Source organism: Pelophylax lessonae (assembly GCF_965119305.1).
Source record: "Pelophylax lessonae genome assembly, chromosome: 1".
Lineage (NCBI taxonomy): Eukaryota > Metazoa > Chordata > Amphibia > Anura > Ranidae > Pelophylax > Pelophylax lessonae.
Window position 1 is genome coordinate 297,952,398 of NC_138768.1, and position 22,203 is coordinate 297,974,600.

Sequence of the window (22,203 nt, forward strand, 5' to 3'; positions counted from 1 at the left end):
ATGCCTGGACCGGCACCCGGTTCATCTCTGTGAGATGCCATTACTGCCAACCTTGCCCCCCTCCAAAAACCCAATGCTTCAGTGAGTGCAGAGCAGAGCGCTGCAGTCTGCATCTCTCTGCTCAGGGAGCTGTGATAACTGATCAGTGGTGTTTGATTGCACGGTTCACAGTCTTAGAGCTGGTGGGGGGACAGATGAACCATCGGACCGATGCTGCATTCACCTAGGTAAGTATAAAAAAAAAAAAAAAAAATTCTCATACTTCTTTTAACCACTTGCTGCCCGCCCACCATCAAAATGACTGCGGGACGGTGTGGCCATTGTTCTGGGCGGACGTCATGTGACGTCCGCCCATTCAGGCAGGGCAGGCGCGCGATCGTGTGCGCGCCGCCCTGCACTGTCGGTGGCGGCGTGTCCCCGGGACACAGAGCGTCACCGGCAGGGGGGGAAACAGCCAATGGGCATGGCTGTTTCCCACGTGATCGGCTGTGTTCCAATCACACAGCCGATCACAATGGGAAAGCCCTGAAGAAGACCGCGTCGGTGGCGCTGTGTTCCCTAGGAGCACAGCTAGTCACCGGCAGTAGTAAACATTCACTGACAGTGGCTGTTTACTATGTGATCGGCTGTGAATCCATTCACAGCCGATCACAAAATGTAAACACAGCAGTAACTCACTGTTACTAGCTCTTCTCCCCTCACACAGTTTCCAGTGTTAGGAGAGCAGAGCCAGAAACAGTGAGTTACTGCTCTGTACACCTGTCACAATGTAAAATCACAGCAATAAAGGTCCCCACACAGTCCTCAGCCCCCCCCCCCCCCAATTGCACCTGTCACCCAACAGTCACCTCATCAGTGTCCAGAAATTGCCACCCATAAGGCTATGTTCACATGTGATCATAGCTATCGCAGGGAGAATCACCGCGATTCTGCCCGCAATCCGGAAATCATTGCAAATCGCGGGATGCCTGTGCGTTGCCAGTGATTTGCAATAGCACCCCAAACCAGTGGTGTATTTAGGTTTTGTGCTGCCCTAGGCTTGACTAAACTCGTGCTCCCCCTAATTAAAATAGGACCCACCCCTTCCTGCAAAGGTCACACCCCTTCCTCTTTAGGCTTTACCAATGCAGAGCCTGATGTGAATGGACCCCAAGCTGTGTTAAGAGGCTTTTGCTGGCTTCAAGTAGGTTTTGAATACCTATGCTAGTCTATTAGAATGCAAAATCTGCATTAAGCACAAGTACCGGTAAATTCAGGTCAGAAGGAGGTCAAGTGCACCTGTCAATGAATTCTGAATGATCACTGAAACATCTCAAACTGATGTCAGAACAAATGCCAATGCTGAGTGATAACAAAAGCACTTCCAGTGGTGGAAGTGCTCATATTCACCTGCTAAATACCCCTAAATGGCATCACATTGGGCCAGCAGATAGGGTTGGGCTAAATCCATATTTGTGGATTATTGAACATACAATGCTGATCTGACAACACAGTACCACTCTTGGCTGTCAGTGCCACTTATCCCAGGAGGAACACTGGGGATGGGGACTGGCCCAACTACAGTTCCATTTGAAGGTGGTCATGTGACATTCACAAACCAGTTTAATAGTCAAAGCATTAGGACTCAGACAGGCCAAAAAAAACCCCAAAATATATCAACACCCAGACTGAAAGATCTTTTACCTATGTATGTTTACTTACAATACATTTTGCTAAATAAAACAGGATTACCTGGCATTAAGATGTTCCTGTAGAGAAAAACCTAAGACAAATCAGCAGGTTGCAAAAACCATGAGCAAGAAGTATATGTTCCAGCTTTACTTCTCATCCAGAAGACTACAAAAGCCCGGTATGCTGCAGAGGAGGGTAGGCAGAGCATTAGGCTGCCAAGACCTGCTGCCAGTGCTACGCTTACTAGTATTGGCGGCCGCCAGTTGTATTAAGTGCGGGCACTGGTCTGCCCATACGTCAGGCCAGTCATCGGCCGCCAGCTAGTATTATCATACTGGCAGCAGTACGGCCGATTTTTTTGGGGGCGCCAGACGATTTGCCTCCTAGACCCTGCCACCCAGCCCAGTCCAGCCCATAAGACTGGCGCTACGCTAAAAGTGTACTGCAAGCGGTGGGGACTCTTTTTGTGCAGGAGCCGAGAGGAGGCTGTTTTTTTCATGCGGGGGGGGGGGGCGGCTTTTTTGTCGCCCCCTGCAAAGTGCCGCCCTAGGCCTGGGCCTTGTTGGCCTAGGCCAAGATACAGCGTTGCCCCAAACGGTGTGCGATATTGCCGCAATTTCCGCCTGATGAATCGCGGTAACATCGCGCAAACGCATGATGCCCAAAAAAGGTACAAGAGCTTCTTTGAGGCGTCATGCATTGTTTACGCGATGTTACCGCGATTCGGCAGGCGGAAATCGTGGCAACATCGCACAGCGTTTGGGGTGCTATTGCAAATCACCGGCAACGCACAGGCGTCCCGCGATTTGCAATGATTTCCGGATCGCGGGCAGAATTGATGTGATTCTGCCCGCGATCGCTACGCTCACATGTAAACATAGCCTAAAGTGCACCTGTCACCAGAGACTGCCATCAGTACCGCCGTGCACCATCGCCCGTCACCTGTCACCCATCGGTGACCATCGCCCCTCACCTGTCACCCCATCAATCACCCTCACTTGTCACCCCATCAGTGATCGTCACCTGTCACCCCGTCAATCATCGTCACCTGTCACCCCATCAGTGACCGTCACCTGCCACCTATCAGTCACCTGCCACCCATCAGTGTTCATCCGCAGTCAACAGTCACCCGTCGCACAGCCCATCACAGCCAGCATGTCAAAAAGCATGTACAGCAGCGAGGAGGCCCTTCAGGTCCTCTCCATTGACTGATGAGAGCACCGGGGAGCTCTCATCAGTATCCGAATCCAATTATGAATCGGATTCGGAATTTGAAATCGCTAATCGTAGCGGATCGGAGATGGACTCGGACTATTCCTGTACACTTTCCTTTATAGAATGTATTTTGGGGTGCAATTTTTTGAACATGCAACCACTTACCGACCGCCTAACGACTATATACGTCGGTCATTAAAAGCTAAATACTGGGGTTATGGCAGCAGATAGCCGCCATTACCCCGGTATTTTTTTAAACGGCGGGCGGTCGGCTTTCAGATAAGGGTGGTCCCAGTGGTGGATTCGCTGCGGAATTACCCTTACCTTTGCAGGGGAAGAGGTGCCTCCCCCCCTCCCGCCGCGTCCCAGACGGTTTCCCAGCTTACCGGACCCGCCGGCAGCGGGGAAAACTATCCGGTCCCGGATCCTCAGAGACAGGAAGTCGAGTGAGGGCAAGATAGCCCTCACTCGACTCTATGGTCTTGGAGGACCGGATCTACGTCAAAAGTCATTGCCTAGCAACCGGTTTAAAGGGCCGCTTTTTTTTTTTTTTTTTTTTCTTTTTTAGTGTAGTTGGGAGGTGTGAGGTCTTTTTGACCCCAGATCTCACAATAAAGAGGACCTGTCATGCCTATTTCTATTACAAGGGATGTTTACATTCCTTGTAATAGGAATAAAAATGATCAAAACATATTTTTTTTTTTTTAAACTGTGTAAAAATATAAAAAAATTAATAAATAAAATAAATGGGAAAGAAAAAAAATAAAGCGCCCTGTCCCCGTCAGCTCGCGCGCAGAAGCGGACGCATACGCAAGTCCCGCCCACATATGTAAACGGTGTTCAAACCATACATGTGAGGTATCGCCGCGATCGTTAGAGCGAGAGAAATAATTTGAGCCCTAGACCTCCTCTGTAACTCTAAGCTGATGACCTGTAGAAATTTTTAAATTGTTGCCTATGGGGATTTTTAAGTACCAATGTTTGGCGCCATTCTGTGAGCGTGCACAATTTTGAAGCCTGACATGTTGGGTATCTAATTACTCGGCGTAATATTATCTTTCACATTATTGGGCTAAATTTACTGTTTTCTTTTTTAATTAAAAAAAGTGAATTTTTTTCAAAAAAATTGCTTTTGGAAGAATGCTGCGCAAATATGGTGTGATAAAAAATATTGCAACGATCTCCATTTTATTCTCTAGGGTCTCTGCTAAAAAAAAATATATATAATGTTTGGGGGTTCTGAGTAGTTTTCTAGCAAGAAAAAACGATTTTAGCTTGTAAACACCAAGTGTCAAAAATAGGCCCAGTCTTAAAGTGGATAAATGGACAACTTTGTGTAAAGTGCTACTTAGATGTTAGGCCTCTGTATGTGGCTAGGCTGTGTAAAAGTGTTACACATGTGGTATCGCCATACTCAGGAGGAATAGCAGAATGTATTTTGGGGTGCAATTTTTGCTATGTACATTTTCCAAAAACTTGTGGAAAAAAAAATGACATATTCAAAAGACTCATTATGCTTTCCAAAATGGGGGTCATATTATGGGGGATTCCATTGTCCTGGTGCTCCAGGGCCTTCAAAATTGTGATAGGTTGTCAGGAAATTATATGTGTAATTTGTGCTCCTAGAATGCCGGTCGGTGCTACTTGGATGTTAGGCCTCTGTATGTGGCTAGGCTGTGAAAAAGTCTTGCATGTGGTATCCCCGTACTCAGGAGGAGTAGTAGAATGTGTTTTGGGGCGTAGTTGCAAGTATACATATGCTGTGTGAGAGAAATAACTTAATACGTCAAAAAAAAAATCTTCATTTTGCAAAGACTTGTGGGAAAAAATTACAACTTAAAAAAACTCACCATGCCCCTTATTGGATACCTTGTCTACTTTCCAAAAAGGGGTCATTTTGGGGGTATTTGTACTTTCCTGACTTTTAGTGTCTCAAGAAATGAGATAGGCCTTCAGTACATCAGGTGTGATAAATTTTTAATGATTAGCGCCATAACTTGTGGACTCTCTAACTTTCACAAAGACCAAATAATATACACTTATTTGGGTTATTTTTACCAAAGAGAAGTAGCAGTATAAATTTTGGCCAAAATTTGTGAAGAAAAATTACTGACACAGCTGCCCAAGTAACGGAGCCTGCGGGAGTAGGAGGGGAGAGACCGAGAGCAGGCCTCCTGCAGGTAACCAGGGCCGGATTCCCGCCTCACAGAGGACAGCCGACCGGGGACACAAGTTACTGAGAGACACCCGAGATCCTACCAGCCATCCACCTACAGTTAATTTCAAACAGGACCCCTTCACAGGATCAGTTTCAGGCTTGCATCTTAGCGTTGTCCGTTAAGAGTCCAGACACTACCTGTGTGTATAAGTGTCACCTGGGTGATTTGGAATCCTTTTGTAGCTGCATGATCTCCGGAGCAGGGATATCCCTATATGCCCTTATATTTCCATCATTTGGTAAGGAGCTAAGCTGGTGGTGGGACGCTGAACCCTTTTATCACGTGGCTTGCACCTTCTTGAGTTAAAGTGTGTTCACAGCACGAATCTTTGGATTTTTTCATCAATTGGACTGTTTATCACATTTTTTTGGACACTATTGTTTGAGATACACTGGTGATCCTTCCTGACTCACTTTTTGATTTACACCTGTTGGACTCATTTTGATATTCTTTGTTTTTATCACTTTCACGTATATGTTTATATGCTATGATATGCTTTTTGGGTTAGCGCACCTGATTTCTACTTACCCATCATATTCATTTTCACTCTAAGGTAGCAGCATACCCATATTTGAATTAGCGCACTTTTCACATACTTCAGTGTATGGTTAAACACTAGTGATGAGCCGAACACCCCCCCTGTTCAGTTTGCACCAGAACACCGCGAACAGGGGAAACGTTTGTTCGGACAAACAAACTCCATTGAAGTCTATGGTACTTGAACGTCAAAAATCCTCATTTTAAAGGCTTAAATGCAAGTTATTGCTCAACTAAAGTGTATGGGAGTCCGAGTACTGACCTGGGGAACATGTACAGTGCTTTGCGAAAGTATTCGGCCCCCTTGAACTTTTCAACCTTTTGCCAAATTTCAGGCTTCTAACATAAAGATATAAAACTGTAATTTTTTTGTGAATAATCAACAACAAGTGGGATACAATCATGAAGTGGAAAAAAATTTATTGGATATTTCAAACTTTTTTAACAAATAAAAAACTGAAATATTTGGCGTGCAAAATTATTCAGCCCCCTTAAGTTAATACTTTGTAGCGCCACCTTTTGCTGCGATTACAGCTGTAAGTCGCTTGGGGTATGTCTCTATCAGTTTTGCACATTGAGAGACTGAAAATTTTGCCCATTCCTCCTTGCAAAACAGCTCGAGCTCAGTGAGGTTGGATGGAGAGCGTTTGTGAACAGCAGTTTTCAGTTCTTTCCACAGATTCTCGATTGGATTCAGGTCTGGACTTTGACTTGGCCATTCTAACACCTGGATATGTTTATTTGTGAACCATTCCATTGTAGATTTTGCTTTATGTTTTGGATCATTGTCTTGTTGGAAGACAAATCTCCGTCCCTGTCTCCGGTCTTTTGCAGCCTCCATCAGGTTTTCTTTCAGAATGGTCCTGTATTTGGCTCCATCCATCTTCCCATCAATTTTAACCATCTTCCCTGTCCCTGCTGAAGAAAAGCAGGCCCAAACCATGATGCTGCCACCACCATGTTTGATAGTGGGGATGGTGTGTTCAGGGTGATGAGCTGTGTTGCTTTTACGCCAAACATAACATTTTGCATTGTTGCCAAAAAGTTTGATTTTGGTTTCATCTGACCAGAGCACCTTCTTCCACATGTTGGGTAACATTTGTTAGTCATTCGAACGGGCAGATAGCCAAATGTTCGAGTCTAACTAACTTTTGACTCAGACACGAAGCTCATCCCTATTAAACACTCTGTATTGTGAAACGCGTGAACCAACCATCACTCCTCCGCTTGTGTATGTGGTGCTTTTAATGTGTGTTTTCAGCGACACAAAAAAGCTCTTTTTAGCATCCACGTGTGTACAGCATCCTGATTTTTTTTCTTTTGCAAGGTTTTCAACAAGCTTCAAGAAGTACTGAAGCCTGCTAGCAGCTTGTTTAAAGTGGCCTTCAGCACTCCCATTAGAATCTGTGTTCAACATTTACAAACTGGGGCTGAGGGATACTTTAAAAGCTTGCTGAATGTTATGCAAATGCTTTATCAAAGCTTGCTGTTCACACTGCTCTTATACAAGCTGAAGCCCATGTGCAACAGGCCTAAAAGCTTGGTCTGCTGAACATGCTTGTAAGAAACATCTGTTATTGCTTTTCTCAGATGAGAATTTCTTGCATCAGGAGAAATACAAGGTGCCTATTTTTCCATCATACCAACTCTAGCTGTGGCAGACCAGCATATCCAGTTTATGCACTGCTATTTGGGCTCTCCTCTACACCCCGGGTGTTTTTGTTCTACTTTTAAGGTCCTCATAGAAGAAACCTGTGTCCTGCTCCATCATTGCCAGTTGAAATCGACAACTCCTTTCCAAGGCCTATGCTCCAAAAGAAAAAGGTTCTTCCCTTTTCTGTAAGAGTCCATTTCACCAGAGCTGTTTGGGTTTCTTAGGCTTTCAGCATGAAGCATCTGTATCCTAGATTTGCAAGGCTGCCACCGGTTCCTCTGTGCATACAGGTTATACGAGCTGGTCATTACTAATGATTAAGCACACAGTCAGTGTGTGAAACGCGTCTACCTTGTCACGATTGTCATATTTGGATGTCCAGTCAATAAATCTGGATTTTGACTCAACCTGGAGTGCTGCCAATTCCTTTCTTTTATCAAGACCATACAGCGGTTTAACAGAACAGGTTCCACACAGAACAGGCCTGAGTGCTGCTAGCATTGCTGCAGAGGTTGAAGATGGGGTGGGGGGGGGGGGGTCAGCCTGTCAGTGCTCAGATCATGCTCTGCATACTGCATCAAAGTGTTCTGCATGGCTGTCGTCCCAGAAAGAAGCCTCTTCTAAAAATGATGCACAAGAAAGCCCACAAACACTTTGTGGAGGACAAGCAGACTAAGGCCATGGATTACTGGAACCATGTCCTGTTATCTTGATGAGACCAAAATAAACTTGTTTGGTTCAGATGGTGTCAAGCGTGTGTGGCGGCAACCAGGTGAGGAGTACAAAGACAAGTGTGTCTTGCCTACAGTCAAGCATGGGGGTGGGAGTGTCATGGTCTGGGGCTGCATGAGTGCTGCCAGCACTGGGGAGCGACAGTTCATTGAGGGAACCATGACTGCCAACATGTACTGGAATATACTGAAGCAGAGTATGATCCCCCCCACCCTTCAATGACTGGGCTACAGGGCAGTATTCCAACATAATGACCCTAAACTCACGTCCAAGATGACCACTGCCTTGCTAAAGAATCTGAGGGTAAAAGTGATGGACTGGCCAAGCATGTCTCCAGACCTAATCCCTATTGAGCATCTGTGGGGCATCTTCAAATGGAAGGTGGAGGCATGCAAGGTTTCTAACATGTACCAGATCTGTGATGGTGCCATGGAGGAGTGGAAGAGGACTCCAGTGGCAACCTGTGAAGCTCTGGTGAACTCCATGCCCGAGAGAGTTAAGGCAGTGCTGGAAAATAATGGTGGCCACAGAAATTGACACTTTGGGCCCAATTTGGACATTTCCACTTTTGTTCCCAGCAGTTTAGACATTAATGGCTGTGAGTTATTTTGAGGGGACAGCAAATTTACACTGTTATACAAGCTGTACACTCACTACTTTGTAGCAAAGTGTCATTTCTTCATTGTTGTCACATGAAAAGATATATTTACAAAAATGTGAGGGGTGTACTCACTTTTGTGAGATACTGTAAGATACTGTGAGATACTGTAATGAGACTGGCCATGAACAGGCAGATGTCTTGTTGAAAATAATGAAAGTTGATGTTGATTGCACTGTGCTACTAGGACCTGCTATGAGGCTGTCCTTGGCTGATGAAAGAATACAGTATTCGCTTTGTAAAATACCTATTTTCTGTATGGTAAAAGAACAGTCTGTGCCCCTAGAACATTTTTCCAGGAAAATCTTTAATTTGTGAAAAGTTTCTAACTGTGTAAAATGCTCAGTTTTTTGCCCTCTAAAAACATACTGCATGGCACTTTAGTCACACATGATGCTCAGATTGGGCACATGGCTTATAATTCTTGAGTCATAGTTTCATATTAGGTAAGGTTGAATAAACACCACAGTCCATCCAGTTCAACCTGTGAAGGCGCATGTGTGTCAATGTTGGTAATACTCTCTCCTCATTTTCTCTTTTGCCTTGATTATTACTGTGTGCACTAATCATCAGTACATTATTGGCCAACCAATAAACTCACCCTCCCTGTGTGTGTGTATGTGTATATGTGTGTGTATGTGTGTGTGTATGTATGTATATATATATATATATATATATATATATATATATATATATATATATATATATATATATACACAGACAATGTTTTATAGGAATTATTAAAAGTTACATTTTAATACCTATAGCTTATGGTGCGTAGAGAATGCACCGTTCTTTCAGTGTAGTTTTAATGTCGGTAATCATTTACCACAACCCTGTCATGTATGGCAAAAAAGAAAATGTTTAAGAATTCTGCTGCTTGGACTTTGGCTTCTGAATTTATATGGTGCATTTCAAACTCACAAGCAATGTGTTTTTTGTTCTGTTCTGGAATTACATCTTATATTGTGAATTAAAGTGGAGCTTTTGACCTAGAATGGGGAAGAGTTGGAATCGGTCTTGTAATCTCTGTACCTTCTGAGACACATAGGATGTCAGTAGAAAAAGTGCCACCCTGCAAAGCCAGAAAGAAAATTACCGTAGTTGCATATGGATTTGAAAAAAGGATAAAGTAATAAACTATATATATATATATATATATATATATATATATGAGTTTATTACTTTATCCAGGTACACTCTGTGTCCATTCCGATACAGCCTGGGAATACCAGGTACTGTAGGCTTTTGGCTTTTCCTTTATTCGTTGGCTTTCTTGTTGATATAGATATATATATATATATATATATATATATATATATATATATATATATATATATATATATATATATATATATAATCTCCCTCTCCCCAAATGCAAGCTTTTTTTCTGTTAATTGTGAGACTTCCTGTTCTAGGTTGGCTACACTTCTCCATGCCTCACTTGTGTGTGTGAACCTAGCCACCCCCTATTGCTTGCCCCGTGATGGACAGCACATTTATGTACAAACCCATTCAGTTCTAATGGAATTGTACTACAGAGTGGAGCATGTGACCAGAAATAAAGGTGCTGCTCACTTTACACTAGTAAGCTGTGAGGTTCATCAGTGGAGGATAGGGAGCATAAGCTTGCCTAATATGTGTACTTCCATGTGTATGTGTTTTAATACCAACTACACATAAAGTGTATTTTCACACTTCTGTACTGTAGTAACGTGCATTTTGCATGTTGGTGAATTGCTGTGCGATCCCTTTATTAATGGCACCCCAATGCACCTTGCCAATGGATGTGCGCTGCAGCGCGCCACAAAGCACAGTAACTAACTTACTGCTGTGTATTGTAGTGCTTTACTAAATATAGGGTATGGAGCTTTTTTGGTGTTTTTAGGCAGTGCATTCAAATGAATGGGCTAACACCTGAAATAACACCTCAGGCTTCTTTCACACTAACGGACCATTCGTCCATTTTCCATCCCTCCGTTGATGGATGAAAAACGGACATCAATGCATTCATATGGAAAAACAGATGTAAATGGATGATCATTCATTTACATCCCCTTTTATTCTGCTTCCATCAACATCCATTTTTTTTTTGAACAGATGAAAGCCCTATTTTTCATCCGTTTAAAAAAACTGATTGGGTGACAAACTGGTGAAAAAAATGATGACAAAAAAACGTGACTGAACTGATAAGATGAACGTGTGAGAGCCCATTCACACTGCAGCGACTTGTCAGGCTGACAAGTCGCGGTCCATTTAATAGTACAGGACCCGTTCTAATAGGAGCGACACAAGTCGCTCCGACTTAGAAAAAGGGTCCTGTACTACTTCGGGGCGACCTCGGAGCGACTTGCATAGACTTCCATTATGTGAAGTCCCTGCAAGTTGCGCCAAAGACGCGGTGCACGCAACTTCACAGGTCGCCGCTGAAGTCGTGTCGCCTCAGTGTGAACCGGCTATAAAAGGGGCCTTCATGTGTAGGCATAATTTTTTTGTTTGTTTGTTACAATAACACACATGCTATTTCTACTGGAGCATGCATCTTAATATGATGGTGGAAAGCTGTAGGACACTTCAGTAGCTACTGTGCTGCCTAAATTCAAGGAAAACCTTGGCAAATAGACAAAAACAAATTCTGCCTTACCCATTGCCTGGAACTCTTGACATGAATGGCTGTGAGTGTTTTCACCTCATCTGACAAACGGTATCCAGATTAGATACGATCTGATATGATCATCTCCCAGCTACCTGGATACATATAGGTTGACTTTTGAACAGTGCAGTCTCTGCAATATCACTTCCATAAACCCTTGAGTGCCCTAACTATGTGAATAATGGTATTGGGAGGGGTGCAGGAGTGCCCTAATCATGTGAATAATGGTATTGGGAGGATTGCAGAGTTGAGCTGTTTTGGTATAAAGTTGAAGAGATTGCCTTTCCCCCTGTGGGTAGATTCAGGACCGCTGATAAGGCAGTACAACCAGCCCTTCTGTACTGGACCTGGGCACATCAGTTCAAAAAGCCCCTGGCCCAGTACAGAAGTTGGATCATCATGATCTGACTTTGATGAGACTTCCATTCAAATCAATGGGCCTAAAGCCATATCAAAGACAGCTCATAGGCAACCATTGATTTTGAATAGAGGCAGAAAAACGCTGCTTGAAGCGAACGAGGCTAAACGCACATTAGCGCCAATGCAAAAAGCTACTAAAAGCATGTTTTTACAGCTGCTTTTTCCTGGCATTGTTGGTGGCTCTGCAGCTCATTTTTTCTAACACCCTGTGTGCATGAGGCCTTATGGGCCATACACACTATACAATTGTCTTTAGATTGTTTCCTTTAGATTTACCAAAACCATAACCATATAATATGAGGTCAGACCTAATCACTTTTAATTTGTATGCAATCAGGCAGGCCCTTGCACTACATGTTGAAGGTAAATCTAAAGGAAATCTAACAACAAAAGTTGTATAGTGTGTATCCAGCTTTATTGTCAAAGCCTAATTGAACAAGCTGAAGTTAGAAACCGATTGGCTACCATTCACAACTGCACCAGATTCTGAGTGCTTCAGTTTTAGTAAATCAACCCCAAAATGTCTCTTCTATTTATTTCCTAAATTCATTAAAATGGAATTTTACGCCTGCAAACATGTACAGAATTTGTTTAGCACAAACTTCCTATGTCATTGAAATGTAGCACTCTTTTGGTAATTATATCAAAACGTTTTGCAAACAGGTTTTCAGTGTAATTTGAGGTCATGCCTTTGGAACATGATGATAATATAACGTTCAGTGAAAGAACTGTATTAAGAATTCTATAGCTATAATTTAGGTAAATGCTTTTTAAAATGTTTAAATGTAGTTGTCTAGATCTGGGAAATGACATGGTTGCATCTATTTATAGTGAAAATAAAAGAGAGCCTGTTTTTGGTGGCATTCAGGCTGTGTTCCCAACCACATAAGGGCTTGGTTTGGCTATTGGCTTACAGTGTAGTCTGTAATGAGGACATTCTAGAAAAGCAGTCTGTCAGTGTAGATATGCCTGTAGCTTTTTAATGTATCACAAATGTAAAAAACATACACTTATCAGCCATAACATTATGCTCACCCACCATAACCTGTCAAGGCATGAACTTCACTAGACCTCTGACGCTATGCTGTGATTTCTGGCACAAAGTCGTCAGTAGCAGATCTGTAAGTTGTGAGGTGTGGCATCCATGCATCTGATTTTTTTTTTTATTTTTTTCCAGAACATCCCATAGATGCTCAAATGGATTGAGGGCTGGAGAACTTGGAGGCCAAGTCAACACCTCAAACACATTTGTTGCCTTCTTCAATTCTTTAAATTAGGCCATCTTCTTTCATTGCTCTGTGGTTCAGTTATGATGCTCATGTGCCCAATGTAGGCGATTTTGGTTGTGAACACAAGTCAGCATCTGCACCCTGACCAGTCTGTGGCTACGTAGCCCCATACGCGATGAAATAAAATGCAATGCACTAGGGCTGCACGATATTGGGGAAAAAAAGTATATTGCGATATTTTTTTTTCAACTATGTATATTGCGATATTGAGAGGAAATCATGGAAGTATTGCAGCAGCGCAGCCTTCTTCTGATTGTAATTGCAGATTGCACCATACAGCCAGGTCAGGCCAAGGTTAATGTTATTGTAGGGATTGACAGTGACAGTCAGTGTGGATTAGGCACAGTTGGGACTCAGTGGTGGCAGGAGGTAGTAGAACACGGCCTGACATGACATCCGTCCAGTCCCACACGTACTGACTCGACTCTTCACTCTGAACTGTTACAATACAAGCTTGTTTCCAGTTCTTCAGTGTCAGTGTGCTGAGAGCCGCTGATTGGTTACAGGGAGGAGCTGAGCTCCTCACTCTAGGATCATATTACCATCAGCTGCAGGCAGACTGAAAGTGTGGGATGGATGTAGGGCTCTGTTCTGCTACAACCACTGTGAGTCATCCCGACTTCTCCCTGCCTAATGCCTATGCCTTACATCGTATCTTCGGTGATGTGACTATCGCCCACAGCACGATAGTCGATATCACATCGACTATCGTTCAGCCCTACAATGCACTGTGTGTTCTGACCTCTTTCGCTTGGATCCAGCATTAACTTTCTAAAGAGTAACTATACTTTTGTTGAGGGGAAGAAACATTCCCCTGGGTAATCTATGTACATTAAAAGGATTTAACAAACTTTGTTGCAGATTCCTACCTTTTGTTATTCTGAAGAAATCCCTGTCTGTTTTTCTGTTCCCCTGTGAGTGAGTCTAAAGGGAGTGGTTTCATAATTATCAATCCGCAGCAGGACACGGGGAAAGCGGAAGGGCCTGCATTCCTTTTTAGATGTATTCGTTGTGGAATTATTGGACAAAAAATTGTATTTATTTTTCGTTCATTGACGGAAACGGCTCCAGAATCTTCTTGACCATTGGGTTACGCTGCCCCCTACAGGAGTAGGACACTAGGCAGGAAAAAGCTTGACCACGCCCATGGGGCAGTCCCAGGGGGTATACTCCCACTTCCTGCTTTAGGCATACAGGTTTTTTCTTTTTCTGCCCAGTCAGGACCTAGTTCTTTGCCCCTACTAGCATTTTTGTCTTTTTATTTTTTTTTCTGACTGATATTTTTTTTTTTTCCTTTTTTTTTTTTGTTGTTTTCTGTTCCTGTGAGAACTACAATCAGCTGCTGGACTGGGCGACAAACTGTATATTCGGGATCTTTTATGGTCTCCCCAGTCCGGCCAGCTAGCGTTACCCAAACTCGGCTCGAAGCTAGGCCGGCCGTGACATAGCCCAGTGGACGGGGGCTGGCCGGTGAGTTAAACGTCTCATGAGGCTGCATAGACCTCAGAGTCACAGTGTACCTCTGGCCTGCAGCATCCCCATTCCGATGGTCTGTCTGGAGTGGTGCCCACCTGGTTTCCTTGATGTGGTAAGTAGTATCCCCATTTCCACTGGTGGCCTTATGGGGTGGACGTGTGCCCCCCCCCCCCCGGGTTCCCTTCCTTCCCACAAAGCGAGCAACCCCCCTCAATATCGGGGTCCCCCTGTGGACCATCCCCCATTTACCCACACCTAGCTCCCTCCTCCCCCCCCCCCCCTCCCAGGGGTGGCCATGCCTGTTATGTCTGTAAGGGGATGTTAAGCAGGCAATAAGGGCCAGGGGGGGGGGGGGGTGTCAGGTGCAGCACTATGAAGTGCCTTATGCGCTGTGGCATTAGAAGAATTTTGATTTCTCTGACCTTTTAGTCCAACCAGACTGTCTGTTACTCTAATTCCTCTGTTCTAATGCGCTGTTCTATGGAAGCAGTAGGTTTAAAGAGAACACCAAACGCTTAAGATGACTTCTTTATCAAAGCGGAGTTCCAGCCTCAAATACCTTTTTTAACTAAAAATACCCCTATAATACTAATCCATCGCCCTTTACAGAACTCCTATTCTCATACTTACAAGGTGTACAGTATTGGATTTTAGTAAAAATCTTACTTTTAAAAACTCTGTCTGGGCGTAGCCATCTTGGATGTGGGCATCTGAAGTCGCAGTGTAATCTGCTGTGTCCTTCTTCCTGATTCCATGGAGTGTTCTGGGAGTTCTTCCTGATTCCAGCCTCCTGGGAGTGATGACAAACAGCTCCCAGGATGCAATGCAAAGGAGTAAAGCCCCGTACACACGCACAGATCGTCGTCATACAAACGACGGCGGACGAAAGATCTGCCGATTGTACGCGTGTTAGTATGGTGCCTCCGACAGCTGTCTGCACACAATCCGCGGACAAGAGTCTTTCTTGCAAACATGAAAATTTTTGTCTGCGGACACCAGAACGGACGATTGTTCGCCTGTCAGTACAGAAATCAGCCGACAGACCGCAGATTTGCAAGACTGGGCATGCTCAGAAAATAAAAAACACAGGGAAAGTTAACCATTACATGACATCACTTCTGCAGTCAGCTGAAGTCTGCGGACAAAATTCTTGTGCTGTCCTTGTGCTGTCTTTGCACTTTTCAACAGACACCGACATCCCGGGGAGAAAAGACGAACATTTGTATGACGACGATCTGTGCGTGTGTACGGGGCTTTAGTGATGTCGGTGGCTGTGGCCACAGAGGGGGGAGAAGGAGGAAGTAAAATAAAAAATGCCCTGAAAATAAGGTAAGGGACCCCCGAAAATTTTTAGAATGCCCAATTGTTGATCAGAATAGCGAGCACTCCAGGAATCACTAAAGTTGCAAAATAGGCCGGAACTCCGCTTCAACTTCAACTTTTCTTCATATATAACACTGCCACTTCCGCAGCAGACAGTCCGTGTACAAAACATGTGTTGAATAAAGTATAACACAATGGCGGTTCAACTGTTCAATCTTGTCATTCTACATAAAATGGTGGATATATTTCCCTCTTCAGTATCTGTACTCTAACTGTAAGTTATTTAAGCACTTTATGATCTCTCTGAGAGGTATATCTGAGGCTTAACCAATAGTTTTACTTGCTCTATATGATCTGGCATGAGCAGTTTGCAGACTGCACGCAGTTTTGCGCAGCTTGAATGCCTCCCATGCAACTTGGCCGCAACTCTCAATTTGAAATTTGGTGGAACTATAAGTAAACAGTAACAATAACTAGTTCAGTATACATTTCTAATCACACTATTAACAATAGGAACATTTATAACTATATTAACCACTTAAGCCCCGGAAGATTTTACCCCCTTCCTGACCAGGGGGTATTTTGCGATTCGGCACTGCGTGACTTTAATGGACAATTGCGCGGTCATGCGCCGCTGTACCTAAACGAATTTGGCGTCCTTTTTTTCCCACAAACAGAGCTTTCTTTTGGTGGTATTTGATCACCTGTGCAATTTTTTGATCATGCGCTATAAACAAAAAAAGAGCGTACATTTTGCAAAAATAGCAATATTTTACTTTTTTTTTTATATGAAATTCCCCCCAAAAAAAAATGTAAAAATCAAAATTTTTTAACATTTTTGGCCAATTTGTTTTATGCTACATATGTTTGGTAAAAAAAATCGCAAATTGGTTTGCGTAAAAGTTATCGCGTTTACTAACAAAGGGAAAGATTTTTGTCTTTTTTTTTTTTTTAACGCGTAATGGCGGCGATCTGCGATTTTTTTTTTTTTTTTTTGCGGTACTGCGACATTGCGGCGGACAGATCGGACCCTTGACTGACATTTTTGACACTTTTGGGGTTACCAGTGACATTACTGCAGTAATCAGTGCTATACATATGCACTGTTACTGTAAAAATACACTGGTAGTGAAGGGGTTAACTTTATTTGAGAGGGAGGGGCTGTGTGTGTCCCTAGGGGCGTGCTTTCTACTGTGATTGGCTGTGGCTTGAGCTGTAAGGACACTGATCAACGGATCTACATAGTAGATCCGTGTGATCAGTGTTTTTACACCGAGGAGAATGACAGGTGGCTTGTTTACACAAGCCGCCTGACTTTCTCCCTCTCCCCCGCCGATCGCAGAGTGGCCGGCGGACATCGGGTCCGCCGGTCACACGCGCGGGGCGGTCCGTGACCACGCCTCCGGGGGCGCGCGCTCGCTCGCTCGCTCCCTAGACCCTCACAAGCAAGCGACGTAGCCCTACGTCACTTTGCCTGTGAGGGGCTGACCGCCGACGTAGATAGTCGTGCGGCGGTCGGCAAGTGGTTAAATACCTATTTTGACCCCTTTGCTTCCATAAAATTGAACTTTGACTGGATCTGTGTCTGTTCAGCTTCTCTCTCTGGTGTAATGAATTCTAGCAGCTCCTGCTAGGGAATTTCCCTGACAGAATGAGTGTGAGATTGGCTGTGATTGGCCAAGACTCTATGCTTTCTGATTTCAATTCTGCTGTATCATTGAGCTTACCTTACAGTCATATAATGAATCTTAAAGGCATATTTTTTCTCTTTTTTTTTTTTAACACAATCTACAACTGTTACATGACGTCCAAAACATGAAGTCACAGTAAATAACTGCTTTTGTCTCTCACATATGAACAGTATTAAGGTTATTAGCAGGTCTAGCTGTATATACATGTAAGTCATATTAGCAACCTAGGACAGGTCTTAGCTGGCCAGCTACAGAGGGGGGGGGGGGGGGGACTGCTAACACATTTTTTTGGGGGATGGTGCTGGTGGGGGCTCCTGCCAGTGCCCCTTCTTACTGCCTTTTCGTTTCTGGGGGTCCTTTGGGGGTTCCGGGAGCTGCGTGGGCGTGTGTGTAGCCGCCATTTTGTCGTGGATGGCTGCTGCTGTAGGTATCGGCGGCCATGTTTGTGTAGTCCAGCGGCCATTTTCTTGTAGTTTACCCATTGATTTAAAGCGGCAGCCATGTTTTTGAAGCCTATGGAGCGGTGATTTGGCGTTGAGCCTCTAGTGTTCCTGGATTTTGAAAACTTGTGTGCTGGGGCTTGTGGCGCCGTTGTGCAGCGGTGGGGGGGTTTTGGCAGTAATTTTTTTTCTTTTTAGGCTACTGGTCCCCGGGGTAACCCATGGAGTCCCTGGAGCATGTCTCACCACCTGACCCCCCCCCCCTCAGGGGCTGCAGGGCCCTCTGGGTCCCAGTCCGCTTTGTCTACTATGACGCCGGTCCTGGAGTCACTAGTGTCCAAGATTGATATGGTCCTGCAAAACAGGATGGGCAAAAAGCGTCTCCCCCCCCCCCCCCCCACCTTCACCTGCATCCTCTGTCTCCTCAAATTCGGATGTTGATCTGGTCGCCGTGGACACGAGTCTCCCTACTGGGTCAACGTCCACACACCCTGAGTAATGAGGATGATTCCTCTTCCACTACGGCCGCGCATGAAAAGGCGCAAATGGATGCACTGACTGTATATGTGCCGGAAACTTTAAAACTGGGGGATGCCGTTACATTTTGGTACCCGCAGATCCTAAAAGGCAAAAGAAAGTCAGACGTCAGTGATGCAGGTTTGCAAGGCAGCCACCTGGTTGACTGTGCACACTTTCACAAAATTTTAAAAAGTAGATATGTTGGCATCTGCGAATGCTGCTTTTGGCCACAAAGTTTTGCAGGCTGCTGGTTGAGAGGACTTGGTCCTCTTTGAGGGTGTATTGTTTTCAGGTGAGCCTTAGTAGTTCCTGCTTGAGCTCCATGTTGCCTGGTTGGCTTGGTTTACCTTTTTTTTTTTTCCCCACTCATGTTTGACACTGCTTTGGGACGTCCTAATGGTCCAGAAGATTCTGGAGCTGTGTCCGTCAATGAAAGAAAGAGATAATTGGATTTTGTCTTACTGAAAAATCCTTTTCTCTGATGTTTATTGAGGGATACAGCACCCACCCCTCTATTGAGTTGGGTTATTTTTCTTCTGACACTGCTTGCAACAAAACTTAATGCCTATAGCAGGGAGTGGGAGTATACCCCCCCGGGACTGCCCTATAGGCGTGGTAAAGCTTTTTCTTGCCTAGTGTCCTACTCCTGTAGGTGGCAGCATAACCCAATGATCAAGAAGAACATCAGAAAAAAGGATTTTGCGGTAAGACCAAAATCCAATTTTTTTTTTTTTTGCTGCAGGGGATGCCTGAAATCTGACTTGTATCTTCGTACAGTCTTCTGGGAAAATCAGTGAGCCAATTTCTCAAGCAGGAAATGTTTCCTTTGCTGTTTATCAGGGGCTGTACTTGAGTAACCCTAAGACTCTGCTCACACCATGGTATTCCGGATTATGGGTGGAATTGCCCGCGACCCTGAATCCTTCCTCACTTGCGATCCCTATTACTTTAAATGGCACCCCAATCACAGTGCGATCTTGTCGCGATTGACGCCTGAACGATCATGGTAACATCGCACAAACAATCTTGGGAAGCCTGTTGCCCAAAAGGAAGTTCCAGGACGATTTTTACCTTATTTCGTCGGACGACGATCGCGATGCAATTAGGGTGCCATTGAAAGTACCAGGGATCACAGGCACTTCACTTGTTTAATCACTTATTTATTTATTTTTTCCAATAAAAGCTTTTAATGAGAATTAAGTTACAAACATAGAAATAGGCAAAGAGCAACGGTTAGGTAAACAATAAACTAACAAGTTTGCAACAGGAGAATAAACGGTGTAAACTTTAGTAAGGCAGCATCTGTGGTAGCTTAAATAATAATCGCAACAAAAACATATCGTACTTAAGAATCATGGTGTGACAGAAACCTAAAGAAAATAGGTTCCGTCCCACCAAATGACCAAGATGGTCAAAAAGAAAGAAGAGCAGGACAGAGTAAAAAGGGGAGAAGCTAGAAGAAAGGGAAGGAGGTGGGGGGGGGGGGATATCATATGTGCCAATAGTCTCATAAATTCCTGGGTTGATACAAAACGCATTGTAGTCTCTTGATGGAGAAAGACATACAGAGTAACAAAAGTTTATGTCGTCTATAGACGTTTTGAATTCAGATGACAATGTGAAAATTTGCCATGGTCTCCACATGTTATGGAAGTTGGTGTTTTCGTTATTGATGGCCAGAGTTTCCTCCATTTTAGGATTACTGTCAGAATTGCGGCACTCCCATGTGATCTGGAACGCCATGGTGTGAACGGAGCCTAAATCAGTTAAAGCTGGCCACTTTTTAAAATGTACTGCCAAACTTCGAGTTCAGCCAGGTGCATGCCACCTCCTGGATTGCTTTAATTTACATCTGACTGTTTTCTGGATCTTTGGGAGGATATCGCTTGCTACATTTCTGTAGCTCCCAAGTTGGACCTTCTGGTCTCTGCTCCTTCAGCTGCAGAGTGGGTCTCGGGATGGGTGCTGGATCTGCAGAGGGAGCGAGGGAAGCTGGAGGTGCAGGCAGGGAGAGCCTGTGTTTGTGTCATTAAGACTTCAGAAGATATTTGTATGTGTGTTCCTGTTCAAGAGTATAGGTCTAATAGTTTTAAACTTTAATTTTTTTAGAGAACTGTATGAACCTACTAATACAAGATTTTGTTTCTTTTCCGCAGGTTACAGTCAAGCATGACCGATCCCTCAAGCCTTACAAAACAAAGCGCATCTCTAGATATTGATGAAAGTCAGGGGGATGATGGATCAACCCATAATGACACTTTTCCACTCTCGTCCTTGGCCAACTTGTTTGACAATGAAGAGGGGGCGGTACCCACAGAGGTGATCCGTACTCCACAACATCCAGGAGATGGAAAGCAAAACCTCAGAATAAGATTTCAAGGGGCATTCAAAAAGGGTCTAGGCCATCCTATGGATCTTCTGGAATCTACCATTTATGATTCATCAGTGGTCCCAGGTCCAAAGAAAGCACCTATGGACTCCTTGTTTGATTATGGGACCTATCATCATCACCCTACAGAAAATCGGCGGAGGCGGAAGAAAATGCTTGCAGAGTAAGGAACTACTTGTTTGTTAGAAGCACACTGTGTGGTAAAAAATTCCAGCCAATTTTTATTTTTTTCTAGATTTGCATGAAGTGGCGTATATTTCCTTTAGATTCCCTCTCTCTGTTTAGAGAAGATGAATGAAAAAGATAAAGTAGTGTATAGAACTAAATTTATCCCAAGCATGCCTGAATTCATCCATTGTCGATGGACTTCCTACAGAAGTAGTCAGTTTCAAGAATCCATTCTTTTGATAAAATGATTCTTTCTAAGATTCACACCCGCTGTGTTTTTTAAAGTTATTTTACACCCAAGGCTATACATATCAAAGTGTATTTGAGGGCAAAAAAAAATCAGTATATCTCTTCAATACATGCACATTTTTCCAGGTATTATCCCTTTAAAAACTCTGCAATTACAGAAAAATACCCGTTGATCTGCCAGAAATGCAGAAAGGCTGATGGCACACACATCATTTTTGATTGGTGTCAGCCCTGCCCAGTCTTTTTTTTTTTTTTTTTTTTTTCTTTTTTTTTTGCTAAATTACTCAAACACACTCCTTTTTTTCATCTCTCCATAAAAGTCAATTCTCTAGTCCCAAGATCAGAGCTAGGAGGGCTAATGACTCCTCTTGAGAGAGCACAGAAAGCATGCACAAAACACAGGACCGCTTTGCATTTCTGAAAAAACATTTTGCACATATCAAACAGCACAAAATCTTTCTGTGGTATATTTGTATATTTTAAAGAATAAGTTTTTCTTTTGGGAAAAAAATAACTGCACATATTTTTGCAGGAAAAAAATGTGCATTTATTTTTTTTTCCCCTGGAGCCTTAAAAGCCTTGCACCCATGATCAGGGGAACAATTCCAGACTCATGCAGCTTTCAAGCCCTGCAACTTCAGCCCGTTCCTGCATAGGGGCTACATTTTTACAAGCTGCAGGGTTTGTGAATGAACTATGAGGCCACTCATCGGGGACCTCAGTCCATTCAGAACTACAAACCGTCAGCTACAACGGAAACAGGAAACTGTAAATGAATAATGTGGCAGTATGAGCAGAGCCCTGCACAGCTGCGTCATTTTTCAAATGGTGACCATAAAGAGAAGTGAAAAGAAGATCCCACGTTCGCTGACACAGGGAGAGGCAGGTGCTAAAACATGT

General features: G+C 43.8%; 1 protein-coding gene across 1 annotated transcript in view; it reads left to right on the forward strand.

Annotated features, from left to right (window-relative positions):
• TRPV4 (transient receptor potential cation channel subfamily V member 4) overlaps positions 1-22,203 on the forward strand; it is a 158,117-nt gene that overhangs the window by 22,217 nt on the left and 113,697 nt on the right. The window contains exon 2 of the mRNA XM_082274756.1: positions 20,654-21,049. Coding sequence (XP_082130882.1) covers positions 20,667-21,049 — 383 coding nt within the window. The 5' untranslated portion in view covers positions 20,654-20,666. The remainder of the gene's footprint in view (positions 1-20,653; positions 21,050-22,203) is intronic.